General features: G+C 38.5%; 4 protein-coding genes and 1 long non-coding RNA gene across 14 annotated transcripts in view; 3 read left to right on the forward strand and 2 right to left on the reverse strand.

Annotated features, from left to right (window-relative positions):
- Window positions 1-68: 68 nt before the first annotated feature.
- LOC139771969 (uncharacterized) lies at window positions 69-3,719 on the reverse strand. Of its 6 annotated transcripts, XR_011718035.1 has the most exons (7): window positions 3,038-3,711; window positions 2,687-2,728; window positions 2,028-2,597; window positions 1,709-1,964; window positions 1,432-1,561; window positions 1,125-1,354; window positions 69-628 (listed from the first exon to the last, which is right to left on the reverse strand). It is a non-coding gene; the product is annotated as an uncharacterized lncRNA (long non-coding RNA). The 6 variants fall into 6 exon arrangements; XR_011718032.1 differs by having other exon boundaries at window positions 1,662-1,964; window positions 2,028-2,728; window positions 3,038-3,719; XR_011718031.1 differs by having other exon boundaries at window positions 1,679-1,964; window positions 2,028-2,728; window positions 3,038-3,717.
- LOC139771965 (chymotrypsin-1-like) lies at window positions 1,329-2,857 on the forward strand. Its single transcript, XM_071705211.1, has 4 exons — window positions 1,329-1,467; window positions 1,611-1,924; window positions 2,083-2,334; window positions 2,468-2,857. The coding sequence occupies exons 1-4, from the start codon at window positions 1,425-1,427 to the stop codon at window positions 2,600-2,602; spliced, it is 744 nt and encodes a 247-aa protein (XP_071561312.1). The 5' UTR covers window positions 1,329-1,424; the 3' UTR covers window positions 2,603-2,857.
- Window positions 3,606-4,761, forward strand: LOC139771967 (uncharacterized). The gene is made up of 4 exons (XM_071705214.1): window positions 3,606-3,691; window positions 3,783-3,985; window positions 4,122-4,216; window positions 4,292-4,761. Exons 1-4 carry the CDS (start codon window positions 3,679-3,681, stop codon window positions 4,422-4,424), a joined length of 444 nt encoding a protein of 147 aa, XP_071561315.1. The 5' UTR covers window positions 3,606-3,678; the 3' UTR covers window positions 4,425-4,761.
- Window positions 4,762-4,977: 216 nt separating this feature from the next.
- On the forward strand, window positions 4,978-9,115 carry Oaf (out at first). Its single transcript, XM_071705210.1, has 4 exons — window positions 4,978-5,245; window positions 5,469-5,582; window positions 5,671-5,989; window positions 6,085-9,115. Exons 1-4 carry the CDS (start codon window positions 5,150-5,152, stop codon window positions 6,387-6,389), a joined length of 834 nt encoding a protein of 277 aa, XP_071561311.1. The 5' UTR covers window positions 4,978-5,149; the 3' UTR covers window positions 6,390-9,115.
- A 388-nt stretch (window positions 9,116-9,503) lies between these two features.
- The window catches only part of LOC139771959 (uncharacterized), a 43,236-nt gene continuing 36,225 nt past the window's right edge, over window positions 9,504-16,514 (reverse strand). For all 5 annotated transcript variants that reach the window (XM_071705201.1, XM_071705202.1, XM_071705204.1 and 2 more), the window contains 5 exons: window positions 13,082-13,304; window positions 12,633-12,829; window positions 12,163-12,377; window positions 11,594-11,903; window positions 9,504-11,241 (listed from right to left, as the gene is read on the reverse strand). In XM_071705201.1, coding sequence (XP_071561302.1) covers window positions 10,709-11,241; window positions 11,594-11,903; window positions 12,163-12,377; window positions 12,633-12,829; window positions 13,082-13,304 — 1,478 coding nt within the window. In that variant the 3' untranslated portion in view covers window positions 9,504-10,708. The remainder of the gene's footprint in view (window positions 11,242-11,593; window positions 11,904-12,162; window positions 12,378-12,632; window positions 12,830-13,081; window positions 13,305-16,514) is intronic.

Here is a 16,514-nt window from a genome sequence, read left to right on the forward strand (position 1 = left end):
AATAAATACTTCTATATTTATAATATATAAATAAATAAATAAACGCTATAATTAATGTGTGACAAATATAACTGTATGCAGATTTATTATCCATCTCCAAATTCCACTTCCTTAATATAGTAAAAAAATAATTCATAATTTTTTTTTTCCTAAACAGATAATCTTAGAAAGCTGTAATTTAACTCGTCTGTAGAAATTAAGAAACATTGCAACAAATTTTTGCCCAATGCTAATTTTTGTAATATTTATTGTCATAATATTGATACCAGATTGAATATATAATGGTTTATTAATAATGATATCATAACTTGTGTTTCGCTGATTCCAAAATTACATACATACATGTATGATACATACACAGCTTAACAAATCATCAGCAGATATTGATAATAAAGATAACACAAAATGTTTAATTAAGAGTTTCGTCTTTATCTTGAATTGTGTGTGTGTTATCATCTTTTTGCATTTCTTTATGGCTTAATATTTTTAATGCGATAAACTGCAATGTACAATTGCAATATCCAGGTAGCTTGAAAATCCAAAGAACATCCAAAACGGATATCATCTTCAGAGCATCTTAGTTTAATATTCTCTGGATGTCTTGAGAAATAATAGCTGAATCCGAGTTCTAAAATCATTCTATGTATTAGAGATATATTACAAATGTATTTCTTGTATAAATTTAAAGAAAACAATTCTAAGAGTGAGATACAATTAAATCGTATTCTTATTGTTCAATATTTGCAACAATGTAAGATAAATTATATATTTAGTACACGTTGAAAGTATACAATTTTATTCTCTATATTTCTTGAGTTCCTTTTGCATTTAACGTATTAAAAAATGATGCGATTTACATTTCTGTATAATTAATCTTGATATATTAGACAGTAGGAATAAGTAATTTCTAATTTTTCTCATAATCATAGAAATATAGTTTCTAGTTTAAAATTAAAAATGTTATACTGTACTAATAATAATTTCTATCAAGAGACACGGCAGTGTCTCGCGCCAAGTACGCGCGGAGCGAGACGCACCGTGACTCATTCACGCGAACGCACGATTTGTTTAATTAACTTGAATGTCAAGCGATAAAATTTTCTATTTGCTTTTCGATATCTTACGTTTCGCTCGGATGAACGATCAGCTCCACAATAATAATGAAGAGATACGCCTCATGTTTCATTATCATGTACGTTTTATCGTTCTTCTCCATTTAACTCATACCGTGTAACTAAGTGTGCAATATTTGATTTTGTCGTATTTGTCTCATTGAAATGCGGGGTGTGTCATCGTGTTTATTTACTGTAAGAAATGTGACCAGCTGTTCGCCGAGGTTACAGATATGAATTCGCTATAAAAAGAGAGTAGAAATTATTGTCCTTACTCTCAGTTTCATTTTTGACCTGAGTTAATTATCGATCATGCTACCTGTTATTTTCTTGGTGGTCGGTGTTCTGGCGCAACGTAAGTAAAATACAATATTGTACAATGACAAAATATTCTCTCGTTATTCTTCGCCTCCAATGAACATCTTGCTCATCATATGCCGTCGTTCGTTCTGCAAGAAATGCATATTTATTGTTAGTATATATATCATCGATTTGCAGAGACGTTCGCTGACGATCCCGAACAGATCGTCGGTGGTACGCCTGCCGCACCAGGCGAATTCCCACACCAAGTTTCTCTAAGGGTCAATGGCAATCACATTTGCGGCGGCTCCATCATCGCCCCGACCAAAGTCCTGACTGCTGCACATTGCGTGGACGGCATCGTATATCCGCCCTACAACAACTTGAGGATTGCCACCGGCACCATCCAAATCAATGGAGGAAAGCTCCATGTTGTGTCTAAAGTTGCCGTACATCCGCAATATTCCGGCAGAAGGGAAGATGCTTGGAGGAATGACGTTGCGGTGATCACGGTAGGTCGACGTTCGGATAGTTCGCCACTGTGATTTGCCACTGCAATTTCAAAAACGCCAGCTTATAATTTTTTTTCTAATTTCTTTTAACGTCTTTTTGCACCTTTTATTTAAAATCGCCTGTATCAGTCATCTGTTCTGTCATTCGTTCATTTCAGCTCAGATCGCCGATTCAATACGACCAATACCAATCTGCGATCGATCTGACTACCTCTAAGCCTTCCGCTGGACAGACAGCAACCCTATCCGGATGGGGTAGAACCAGTACGGGTGGATCGCTCGCGCGCAGTCTTCTCAAGATGAACCAAGCCGTGGTCTCGCAGAACCAATGCCAGCAATATCACCGTGGTATGCCCTTGACCGGCAGCCACTTGTGCACGCTCAATCGCTTTGGAATTGGTGCTTGCCAGGTAAGTAACACACATCGTTGAATATGTGGGAATAGGATCCCTGAAAGAGACGTACGATTGATCAATCAGTTAGAAAAGACTTGATAATATTATAGTTAAACGAAAACTTAATGAAAATTGTCTGCATTTCCAGGGTGACAGCGGTGGCCCGCTCATCAGCAACGGTGTACAGATCGGTATTACTTCCTGGGTTCTGCCTTGCGCTCAGGGTGTGCCTGATGTCTACACCGATGTCTACTATCATCGCAACTTCATCAGATATGCTTAAGAAGATACGTAAAGGCAATCTATGAGATATAAACAGCATAGAAGGCATAGACGTATTTGATGTATCATGTCAACTGGTAGGTACTTCGGTACTTTGAAGCTGCACGCGCAGATACGTCGGTCGCATCTTTAAAAAAGAAACATTTCTGTATTTTCATCTTAATAAATATATAAACGTTATGATTAAATCTAATAAAGTTGTTGATTTTTAATTGATATTGATATAATAAAGTCTTTTCAGTTCTATGAGATATAACCTATTTTGTAAGTTGTCATTTATCACCAGCTTCCCTAACATATATGAAAAGTATCGACAATCTTTTTTATTTTTATTTTAAATACGCAATATAGAGAGAGCTACAATTAAATTCTTCGATAGAAATTAAGATATATCATAAAAACTTTTGTTCAATTGTAAATATGTAATATTCATTACCATGTTATTGATAGCAAATTAAGGCTTCTGGGTACTCGCCGCTTCTATAATCTTTTGTTTGATGACGTCAAAAGCGAGAATTGTTCAATTGTAAATATGTAATATTCATTACCATGTTATTGATAGCAAATTAAGGCTTCTGGGTACTCGCCGCTTCTACTTATACTCTTTTGTTTGATGACGTCAAAAGCGAGAAAAGTTGAGAATTGACACGCTGAAAATTCTTGCGTGCCATTTTCAAATAAAAAGATATTTGCATGAAATAACACTATCATCTTTTCGCGTTTTTTAATAGCTCAATACTTTTGATATGATAAATTGTAACATAATAACGATAATATCTCCACAATAGAAAAGAATTAAGATTCCTAAGAAATCGAAGAATATTTCGATCTAATTTTAAATAATTAATTCGATCTTGTGGAATATTATTAAAAATTCTCGAATTCTTTATTTTTACGTAGAATATAATAAATTCGGCATATTTATTAGTGTACGTTGGGAAGAGCATTATCGACCAAACAATTGGGTCTCATGTCGCAAGTTCAGGCAGGTCCCGCAGGTCGTGATAAACTATAATTAGCTGTTGGAAGTACTAAAAGTACAATTTTTAACATTTCGGTAGAACAGTGATTTGTATTATGGCACATTTTGGTAAGCCAACGACACTTCATTTTCGAAAATTTTAGTTATATATCGCCATACGTGTCGCTTTGCGAGTATTTTATAAGTATCGCTATTGTAGATATTTCGAACGGGGAAGAAGAAGCGGAGATTCAAGATGCTGATTCCTTCGCAAGTCATTCAGAATCGAGAGAGGAGCTCGATGAATTTGATTTAGTTCATGGTAAAAAACTGCAATCCCCGATACTTGGTTGCCATTATCAACTTCTTGATTTACCAACAAGTTGCATACCGTCAACAATCCTGGATACATCTCTGCTGCACGTAAGATTCAACGGCATGCATTTGCTACAAAAATTCAACGAAACATTCTAAGTATTATCCCAGTGCTTTTGGTAGTTTTGCCGTCGACTGTCGACAACTATATATCATCGATAATTATACATTCTCCTACTTGCAGATTCCCGTTTATGCCCATTTAAAGATATATGACCTGAAGCCTGTGCGGCTGCCGGAGGCACCGCCGATTTTATCGGCGTTACAACTGCAATTTTCGTGAGTCATGAGTCATGGAGTTTACCTCTGCGCGTTTGTTCGTCATTTAATTATTACGCTTTATATTACTTTCAGAGAAGGCACCGTAATCAGTAAATCCTCGAGGGAAATATCGTCGACCGCGCGATTAAGCGAGGACGATGGAGTATCCGCTTCGTGCAGCGCTCGAAACAGTATAAAAATTAATAAGAATAAACGACGAACGTAATTGTAAACTTAAATATCAGCATAAACAAAAATATATACACATTTTTTAAATGTACGTTTTTTATTTTTTATTTTTCGCCAATATGCTCGCGGATTTCATATTTTACCAATTTTCTACTTTCTCTACATCAAGGATATTTATATATCAAGTATACCTTATTGTCGATTTGCAAAACTTTTGATTTTTATGATTTCAGATTCCGAACTCGCAATTCTTAAAAGCTTGGAAATTTTTTAGAATTTTAAATTGCAACCCCTCCTCCTTGCCCATTCTCCTGATACTTTATTAGTTTTCGAGATTGTCTTGATTTTCGCGATTTGAAATCTCGAATTCCTGCTTCCTGTGCGCTCTAAAATTCATCTAGAAGAGAAGATTCATCATCGTTTGCCGTCTGTAATCTTGGCATCAGCGTCCAACTTCTTCGCGGCTAAGCGAGGTTTGAATTTCGTGCCAATTTTTTAAAAGGTGACCAGTGAATTTTTCTTTCAACGTAGAATTGGCTATACTGGACCGAAAACATGGTGGACAGAAATGTAGGCCGTCGAAGGTAGAGAGAGAGAGAGGGCGGGAGGGGAAAAAAAGGAGCGGAGCAGCGCTTGACGCATTAGGTTATAATACTCGATGGAGTAATCTCTGTTTTCTTTTCTACGCGAATTTTCCGGCTCGTCGCCGTCGGCCCGGACGAGGAGGCGAGCCGAGCGTCGACAGTGATTAACAATGCGACAATGAGGATACTCAACGAGTTTCTCGCGATCTGCGTCGTGTTGCAGTGTTTTTACGATGTATGCACTACACACTTGCTCATAAACGTCAAAAATCAGGTAAGTGAATGTCTCTTACGCTCTCCGTTCAGCAGCTCCACTTTTACATTCATAATTCGTAATTTGTGCAAAATTATAAAAAAAATGATCATAAAGACATTTCCTGAGTTAACCTCAAACGTAATTTAACGCAAATGTTGAATATTATTAGCGAATAAGTAGAGCTTGAAGATAATTTTCCCTATTGTTAATATTACTAATGAGAAATTTGTTTTACTTGCAGGGCGGTGATATTCTTCTAGAAACAATCTCGTCTAACGTTACGGAAGATCTGATTACTCTCGAATTCCAACGTTCCGATGGCACCCTGGTCACACAACTCATCGATTTCAAAAATGTAATTATTTTTACATTTTGAAGAACCTGCGAGAAAGAAGAGAAGGATCTTCGTGATTTATTCCTACAAACAATTGTGATTTTTACAGGAAGTTCAAGTTATAAAAGCTCTGGTACTCGGCGAGGAGGAACGCGGGCAAAATCAGTATCAAGTTATGTGTTTCGTGAATCATTTTTACAAAGTAGATTTTATATCGTCCGACGCGATGTCCAAGCTACGCCAGAAGAATCCGGGTACCGTGCGCGTAGCGGAGGAGGATAGGGGTCATGTCAATTATACGATGGACTTGTTTCTGGACGTTTCTCAGTCCAAGGAAATCTCGAAGCACGTTACTACGCTCTGCGCGGAAGCAGCTGGATCGACTTACACTAGAAATGACGATATAAAACAGTGGATTCAAAGACCAGGTACTTATCTGTAATAAAATGCAGGGCGATCAGTGGCTCGTACATATGTGTAGTAATATTATATGTGTGGTTATCAATTTTTATGACATTCCTAGGTTCCTCGGAAGAGTTACTCATGGCAGCTGTGTATAACTTTACAAATGTGCCGCAATCGGGCATGAATGATACAAGGTCATTGCTGGTCTCTAAATGTGCTGACACATCAAACCTCTGGGCACCTTGCACGTGCTCCCTCGAATTATGCATCGGCTGGTATCCGTGTGGTCTGAAGTTTTGCAAGGGAAAGTCAGATGGCAAGAAGGTAGCAAGCACCTATCGATGTGGCATAAAAACCTGTAAGAAGTGTTTTATATTCTCATATTATTCTAAAATGAAACAGAACTGTTTATGGGATGAATGACATATAAGGACGTTATAGATTAAAATTTTGACTATAAGCACGTTGCTGTGCAATAGAAAGAAATGAAGCTAGAAACAAATTAAATATCTCAGAAAATTTTTTTAATTACTCTAAGTAGTTAAAATGTGAATCAGAATTCTCAAAAAAAAGAACAAACTAAAACTTTTAATACTTTTTTTATTAATTTGAATTTATGTATATATACATATAAAAGATAATTTAATGCTTTTTTTTAGTAAATATGAACTAAACATTTATTTATTAACAATTCTTTTTCAATTGATTTGAATGTAAAATTTTCTCGTTTTATATATTTTACTCTAGATTATATCGTGATTAAAGCCAAAGCAAATCGAGCAAGAATATTTTTGCAAGATTGTATATTAGATTTATGCTGGGGAGGTCTTTAAAGGTCTTTAAAGAATTTTATAACGATAAGTGGGTTAGATTTCTCAAAAGGGTTTATGTTAAGTGATGAACAAAGAATTTTAATTTAATTCTCGTCTACGGAAATTCACTAATATCACTATACGTAATTATGTAGATTTTACTGAATGGACATTTGTAACATTAGTAACTTCTTTTACGTCTAATTTACATCAGAAGTTTATTTCCGTACATTCCAAGATTTGTAATAAAATGTTTTCGACATATTTTATTACAAATATTGTTGTTAATTCTACTTTTGTAGAATTTAATTTTCTGCCATAAAAAAAATTTAAAGAAACGCAAAACTGCCCGTATACAGATAGAAATACGTATACAGATAGAACATTGTTCGCTGTGATCAGCAATTGCATGTGTTCCAGGAATACTATTCGCAGAGAGATACTTTTACTTCCATTAAATTTATCTAACATTCCCAGTCGTTATATTATTTACATTTACAAGTGAAATCATTCCAGTATACCCGATAATTTTTGTATTACCTATTATATCTAATACTTTTTCGTACTGGCTATATGTTACAAATAATCCATTCAAAACACAGAAATGTTCTATTTTATTTCTCAAACAAAAACGTCAAGCTAAATTACGTAACAATGTACGTAGAGAGTTTTATACGTGATTTGTAAAGCTGCCATTTATACACATTGTATGTGTATACATTATATGTTGTAATTGTACATAATGCAGACACATATATGCAAAGACACAAATATAACAATAGATATCGATGATCTATAAATTCATGTACATATAAATTCGTGTTAATAGCAGAAAATTGTACAGTTTATGTAAGATTTGCAGTACCGTGCGAGACTTTGTAAGATTATTAGATATCAATTTATATTGATACATTAAGTATCCGCAATTTATAACGAATGTCTTTGCACGTTTCAATGAGAGAATATACCTAGCGGATCATTGTGAATAAGACTGCAAAATCTGTCCATTTAACGTATATAATGGTTAAGCCATTGCTCTCTAAAATCCCTCACATATACATTGTATTTACAGTAGGAGAGAGATCGTTCGAAGGGAATACATACGTATACTTACGCTTGTAATCCGACGTTCACGAAACAATTACGATAAACATCTAGCAATATTTGTCGTTTTTAGTCAGGAACCACTACCTATACTGCGAATAGAAGATGTACAATGCAGCGTGTTAATGGTGCCGAGGAGAATGTACTTGGCGCGATTCCCTAAATAGACCTCGCTACCTATTGTCGTGTCCTTTTAGCAGTCGATTCCTACGAACGCAGAAATAGTGATAAATCGAGGCATTCACGATGCGAAACAGAGCCGGGATTGAGCAACTGAAATTATTCTAACGATTCAATTTGCTGCTAATCGATCTCAAGATTTTTCTTAATTACTAAGCACAGTATTTAAAGCACGTATATAATTCTTCGACAGGAGCAATGTTCCTTTTCACTCACAACTAAAATATGACAAAATCACTTGCCGCCTTGATTTTTTTCCTAACACGCACAAGTCGACAGAAAATCTTATATTTTTACTCTAGAAGTTATATTCTAAATATATTTACTCTCATTTTTTTTTTTAAATCTTTTGTCTCAGTAAAAATCCCGGTTCTGCTGTGAACGATTGATATAAATTGTACCGAGCGACGTCAGCCTTGTTTATACATACTGTAACGGTAAAGCAAATCATAAACGTCGCACAACTCGATTACATTTACGTGTAAATCAATGGGGATTAATACATAAAATGTGACAGAATAAATTCGTAAATAATACACTATTTATATAGAAATATGTATATAGATTCAGCAGAGAGACTTGGAGATTAATTTCGAAGTCTTACTTTGGTACCGACTTTAGCATCGATCGTTTTAGTTACAATAAATGGCTTTGCGACGGATATTAGAAAGGGCGATATGTGCAATAACAATTTCTAGATGACGAGAGAGGGATATTTATAAATATCCTATTATAGAAGAGATATTATGAAATATTTATAATAATTTATTTAATATTTGTTTTCTTCACGTGCCTGTTGTTTAATAAATATATTATATTTATTTGGTAAAAGACTTTACCTATAGCTATCTGAGACCTTCTGACGCAAGAAGTGTCATATAATTGTATAATGGAAAATGAGAAATATTTGTCAATATTTAACCATTGTATCAACCCCCTTTGATGTAATTTATGGGTATCACTACACTATGTATGATTTCAGCTTTACACATAATGTTGTATCTTATACACATATTTTTTATATATATTTAATAAAAAGAATTAATATACATACATGTGTGTGTTTTAATGACGTGGAGCGGTAATCCTGAAAGATCGTTTTTTAATACACATGCGTGATTAAAATATATTTGCGTGATATGTCATTTCGCGGGAGACATCAACTTTTTTCGGAAAGTTGTATAATTTTATCGTATACCAAATTTCTCAATGAGAAATTTATTTTGAATGAAGAATGTGAGTATATATATATGGATAACACATAATATTTTACAATATAATTTATATATATGTATGTGTGTCTCATACATATATTGTGTGTACCTACCATACGCATGTGTGCGTTACATATATAATAAAATAAACGATATGCACCACACGAAATGCATTAAGAACATATTTCTTGTGGAAGGATATCCTTTGAAGAATATATGCAGATAAATATTTGTTCATAATTGATTCTATTAAGTACGATACATTAATAATATTAATATCTAATAATGTTAATTAACAGGTAATATAATAATAGCAAAATAATAATAATTTAGTTTTATCCAGAATTCTTTACACATCTCTATACACATCGAAGACATGTTGCACCACTCGCATTTCTACAAAACTTAATGTGCAGTTTGCACAAGTTGCTAGAAATGTCACTCTGATGAGCAAGACAAAGAAAATTTATTTACAACAAAAACATACATTGGTTTATGTAAATCATCGTTTGCAACGATTAAAAACAAGCTTTTGGATAAAGCTCACAGTGACATAGCACCAAAAGTAAATGCTGCTATCTCAGAGTAAATACGAGAAGACTTACTGATGCAAAACATTTCTTGACATGTGAAAGTTTTCTAAAACATTTCTAATAACGTAAATTTAATATCTCTCGCTATCGTTATCATATCTCTGCTACTGTATTACCTTTGATAATGAAACTAATGTGACATCTATGTGAGTATACAATTCTCTCTGCAATTTTAATGCTACACTAGCCGTGCACCATCAGCCGCCTATCATTACGTTTTCTGAGGTCCTAAAGTGTTCATATAAGATTGTAGATAAGATAGAGATCCAGGAAATTTAATATCTTGTGAAAAATTCCAATAAAATGATATTCATTGTAATAAAATGCGATGACATTCTTGATCATATCAGGCAGCTTATCATTGTTTGTATCGTATAATTATATTCGTCATATTTTTATCGGAATTTCGTTTACCGCAACTTGTTGACAGGCGACAATTGTACGCCACTGACTCGCATGAATGCAATTTCAGTTGTACTGAAATCCGTAAGAGATCGTGCTTATACACAGGGGATACTCATAGATAGAGTTCCGAAAGATAAAAATTGTAATTAAATATTTTCCGTGCTGGAAATTGAACGAATCGAGTGGCAAATAATATCTTTTGCTCGTGTGAAAACTTGGAGCTGAAATATTGTTTCCGAAGTTAACGAGAAAGACGTACCTTTTATCACGAGATAAAAATGCTTTAATATATTTCGAGTAGCACCAGCCACGTCAAATGTGCACATAAGCGTCCTGTTCTTCCCGACCGCGTGAACGAAAGAAGAGTCCCTGAAATTCGCACGTCAGTCCAACCCAAAACCTGTGGATTGGTCTGTGCACTAGAAGGAGAAACACTAACTACTGTAGCAAGTCTTGCGCACGTCCGCAAGTATAACACTGAAATCGTCGTCAGCCTTGGGCACGTGTTCCATACTCTGCTGCTGTTGTGGCTGCGACTGTTGATGTTGCTGCGTCACTGAGTGATCCGTGTACTTGGACACCTCCAATCCCGGGTGATACTGTTCCATGGTATGACCGATCGCGACGTTAGGACAACGAGCGTCTTTGTTGCCCTGCTGATCGTCGACGATGCACTGAGAATTCGACATATCCAGCTGAGATTGCGGCGGTGCCCCGTAGTAGCGCAGATCGCTGGCGTAATTATGGTTGCTGTCCAACATACTCTGCGAGGACAGGCTCGAGTGTCCCACGCTCGGATGGGAATACTTGAAATATTTTTCCAGCTGGAGCGTCTGCTGCTGATCGTCCTCGGCGCTCATACCGTGATCGATGTGACCGCCGAGAATCGCGTGCTGCTGCTGGCCGCTGCCGGAGGACGCGTCTGTCTGGTACTCCTGATGATGCGACATTTGGTATCGATGTGTCACTGCGTCAAGAAAGTAGAAATTGAACGAGGACGTGATAAAAAAAAAAAGAGAATAAATTGCACCGTTATTGAAAATTCTACTGTAATTCTTTGACATTCACTATGAATAGACATTCAGAAAGATCCTATCCTAGTATCTCTTTGATACTCCCATTTCTCGAAAAAACGATTTTATTTAGAAAACGTAAGAGCAATTATTTTCAAATTATTTCTCTTGCTTATATATCTTTCCTGTAATAAAGGATACTAGCTGTTGCGTTCCTTGATCGTGTATGTATCAAGATTCTTCCATTCCTAGTCGAGTTCTACGAGCCTTTGAATTTAACGTGCGTGAACGAGAGCAAAACGTTACCGGGACAACTTTCGGCGGCCCCGCGGATTCCTATGGGCTGCTGTCGACTGCCCGCGCATTGGACCGGATTGTAATTGCTCTCGACGGTAGGCTGCATCGAATAGTTGGTCGTGCTCTTGGACGTCTGCGTGCCGCTGTAGTGCTGCAACGATTGATCGTGCGGCGAGGCGACCGGCGGATAAAACGTGCCCGTGACGGAGCCGACGTTGTCGAAACCGGAGCGTAGCTTATTGCACGACACCATCATACCGTTCGCTATGCCCACCGCGGCTATGCTCGTGGATTGTCTCTCGAAGTTCAAATAGCCCACCTGAGTGACGAGAAACGTAATAATTGCCTGAGAGGGTTGCTCGATCTGGTCTGACACGGAATAATTCGGCGTGACGTGGAGAAATCACAAACTAGATTTAAATTTATTTATGAAAGAATGAATTTAATTCCATCAAATTATGGCAAAGTAATTAAATATATTTTTATATTATTTTTTGTATTTCGACGAACGATAGTTTACAGAAGATTGCAGCCGTAACGTACGTAGTATAAAAATATCAGGTGTGCGGAATACGTACGGATTTTTTATACGTTAAAGTATCCGTGTAACCGCCGGAATTCTGACACGATGATATGCTAGTGTTACTAACGTGACCCGTGTGCAGCTGATTGTCGCTACTCATAAAGGTGTATCGTTTCTGATCGCTCATGTCTCCGTGTTGCTTCGAGGTACCTTCCATCAGATCTCGTTCTGGATCCTGATTTTGAGCGGACGATAAATGACCGCCGTCACCTAGATTAGTAGATTAATATTAAATTATCTCAATAACTGTTTCATATTTACTTTAATTGTTTCGTAATTCTAATCGCATCGTGTCGTTTTTCAAACAAAGTCTAAAATTTTTCTTTTATTTTTTCACAAAAAATCTCCTTGGTTGTATCATTAGTTTAGAAACACCTTGTATCTTAAGCTTATCTGTAAGATATGAATCTCAAATAAACAAAATTTATTCAATTATCCGATCAATTTTCGATTTTAAAAATTCACCATCGGGCTCGGGACTGGCCACCGGAGATATGTCCGGGCTGTGGATGATGGGCGTGTAAGGACTGCCGTAGATCGAATTATTTTCCGATTTGAACTCCTGGATAGTCTGCTGTTGCTGTTGATGATACAGGGATGAGATCGGGGAATGGTTACCCCACGGGATTTGAGACATGCCCTGGTAACTGTCCATCTTGGACCTTAAACGCATACAACACTTATGATGCGTCGTCGTTTTATAATCGCATGCGGTATATATATATATATTCCTTATCAAGACGAATACGTCGGAACATTCAAACATTGCTAAATCTCGGCTACAATGTTAACATCGTCGAAATCATAACGCCGTCGTCGGCGTTTAAATCTCGCCGGAATCTCTCAATTAACCGCGGCGGTTAGCTCGCACGTACCTTCATTAGCGGAAAGTACGGGCCGGAGTATCGACTTACATGGAATGATGAATCGGCGGGCCGGCAGGGTTGGGCCTGTTGCCCGCGGTGTTGGTCGCCGAGGGAGGCGAGGACGGTGCACCGGGTGTCCGTTTCGCGTGCTTCCTGCGCCGCGGCCTGTACTTGTAATTCGGGTGTTCCTGCATGTGTATGACCCGGAGCCTCTCGGCCTCCTCGACGTAGGGCCTCCTGTCTTGCGGCGTCAGCCCTCGCCATTTCTTTCCTGCGAGAAGCCCGAACAAAGCAAGCCGTCAAGTAAGGAACGTGAGACAGGAAAAAAAGAGAGACCGAGAGCGGAGCGCACGTAAAATGATTAAGCGACACACGGTATGTACAGAATTATCCTTACCGTCGTTCCGGAACTCTCTGTGCCGCATAAACAGTCAAAATACAAAAGATATAATACAATGAAATGTCAAAGAATGTGCGGATATTTATATCGCCGCAATTCTTGGGTATATACTAAAATACCTTTGCATAAGCTATTGAAAGATAGTTTGATAATTTTTACAGATTGGCAATGCTGGAATTGACAAACGCGTTAATGTTAAACAAAAATTAATATAATAATAATAATTTTTTTTGTGAAATGGTCTTTTTAGTTAAAAATGTAAGCTTGAAATATCTCTTAAATTCGCTATTTAGAGATATCTCAGTGTCAAATTAGGGCACGTTTGTCGCGAGCATTGAAAAAAATTGTTCAATTAAAAATTATGCCTCAAACTGAACCTTTGATGGATTGAAATACGCTTGGAAAACGAGTCAAAACGAATCAAGTTCCATCGTCTGCTTAGAAGATAAATTCATTGGACGATCTTTTTTTTTTAAATCATAGACGTTATCAGCGCCAAGTTACGCCGCTTTAATATAGCGATTACATGTGCAAAATCTCGCGTGTTCGTATAAATACCCCTGATAAATTACCTCCTCGACAATAATGGGGCGAGGCCGCGATGTATACATCTCGATATCCCGAATCTCGATGAAATCGTCGGCCGATCCCTTTGGCTAACGACGCGCTTAATTCGACTTACGAGAGAGAGAGATTTTATTTTATTTCTCTCTCTTCCTCGTTGCCCCGATATACGTAGTGCAAAACGAGCACAGAAATGATCTCTCCTCCCGTCGCACATACACGGCGTATATACACGTACGGATATACGTATTTACAGGTGGGCTTGGTCGGCGGCGGCGGCGGCGGCGGCGGGTCTTGGTCCGACGACCAAGCCTGGAATCTGCCTTAGTTGCGTTCAATATGCCAACATGGTAGGCCGGAATATCATTAAACGAGGCATAAGGGTTAATACAAACGTAAGATGTTCGCGACAAGACGAAAAAATTAAGCGCAAGATATCGGATATCGCGTATACGGCGTGCGCGACGCACATATTACGTATTACGCAGAGCTACGGCACAAATTTCGTATATAAATATATAAAATTATGTATACATAAATTAATACGTATATATTTATGTATAAATGTATAATATATGTATATACGCACACGCACACACACATATATAGTTATGCGTACAGTATTGTAAAGGTACATAGGCGCATGGGGGCGTAGATATGGGTGCGCCCGTGCCTTCAGCCAGCCACAAGGCACGAACCATTATTTCATATTTCATTTTGTATATTTCATCTCCGGAGGAGAGAAAGAGAAAGAAAGAGAGAAACGTTGACCCAGAGGACTCCGCGCGAGAGGGAGGGCCGGAAAGTAAGAGAGAAAAAAACAAAAGCGCAAATCGATCGTTGTCGAAATCGCACCTCGTCGTGGCGAACCCTTTCCGCCCTATGGATAATAAACAGTCGCGACAGTGCTTTCAGTACTCTCGAGGATGCTTCTGTGGCGAAGAAAAGCGGGGGGGAAGAGAGAGAGAAAGAGAGAAAGGGAAGGAAAGAAAGGATTCTCGCGAAAGAGGAGAACGCTTTTGTCGCCCGACAATGTTCTCCCGCCTATATAGCGACTTCTCGTTTCTCTCGGGTTCCGGCCAGCCGACTCTTCAACCTCTTAGCCCGAAAAAGAAGAAAGAAAGAGGAGCCCGGAGAGGGACTACCCGGCAAAGGGGACACGAATGAGGTTTTCGGCTAACAATAAGTACACTTAATTTAATATTCCTGGGCGCGCGCGAGCGGCGAGTTATCCCTGGCGGTGATTCATCATCACACCCGCGCACGCTGCGTCCCACCGTGATGTCCTCGTTAAGTATTCTAATGGTTGGCGTGTACCTCTAATTTACTGCGCTTAGGCCGCGGCCCGGTCGGACGACTTCATTAATTTCGATGTTTCGAGCAAAAGCGGGCTGCGCGCCGCGCCGCGCCGTCGAATTAGGTGCGTCGCCGGGGAGGACGTCTGGGTCGAATTGTCAGTTTGTTCAGCGTGATCCTCGCGGGTGCCCCGTGTCCCGCGCGTGTAATCGAGCAACGAGTGGGGAACGCGTGCCTCTCTTAAATAGACACTATAGTATTATCGAAAAATTATATATTATTATGAAAATTTCAGTTATATGCCAGTATTATTGAAGATTATTATCAAAGACGTCGTAAACTTATAAAAATAAAGGCGTACGTGATAACTGGTATACAATTGGTGACGAAATCGTCTCGGTATTCGGTCTCTGTACTAAATTGCGCTCCGTCCGCCGTGTATATATTGCGAACGTGAATATTTTGTATAAGAATGTTGGATGCTAATAGGCTTTCCATTTCGCGATTTCTATCGGCTCACGCAGTTCCATCTTAGCGGAGAGATTATAAATTAGCTAGTCGGGCATCGGGACAAATTGCGAGAGTTGCAGCCAGCGAGCGAAATCGCGCGTGATGTCGAAAGGTCCCAATCGAGAGTCTTCGCGTCGCGCAAGAATTACGCGCGCGTCCCGTTTCGCCGCGACATCCCAGCCGTTGACATTTTCCAGAAAGCTCGTTCGTTCTACCGCCTAATTAACGATTCCGCGGTGATTTACGCACGCGCCAGCCGGTAATTCACTTGGCCAGCGATCCGCGATTAAACCTCGCCGTTTTTCTCTTTCACTCTCTTTCCCTTTCTCATTCCCGAGTGTGTGCGCCCAGCAGACACTTCGGGAATTTCGTTATGGTCGCGGACGGTATAGACGCTCGCGCGCGGACTGGCACGTGACATTTTCAGAATCGAGCGAGAAACTTCTCGCACGCGGCATTTAGAATATAACCGACCGACCGATCAGATCCTCGGAGTTAGTTAGCGCCCGATTAATCCTCCAGTCTGTTTCGTCGGTTTTAATTATATACGAATTCCCAATAAATCCTCGAATTGACACAATATTTTTCGAGTTGGTTTGCTTTTTGGCATCAAGCACTCGCGCTTGAGCGATCACCACAACATCCTCGCCTCGAGGAAAGCGCGCGACCAGCCGTTCTCCAAAGTCGAAATTCAGGAAATGCGAAATAAAA

Source organism: Temnothorax nylanderi, unplaced genomic scaffold (assembly GCF_030848795.1).
Source record: "Temnothorax nylanderi isolate EJ_2023f unplaced genomic scaffold, tnyl_v1.0 TNYL_tig0045_pilon, whole genome shotgun sequence".
Classification (NCBI taxonomy): domain Eukaryota; kingdom Metazoa; phylum Arthropoda; class Insecta; order Hymenoptera; family Formicidae; genus Temnothorax; species Temnothorax nylanderi.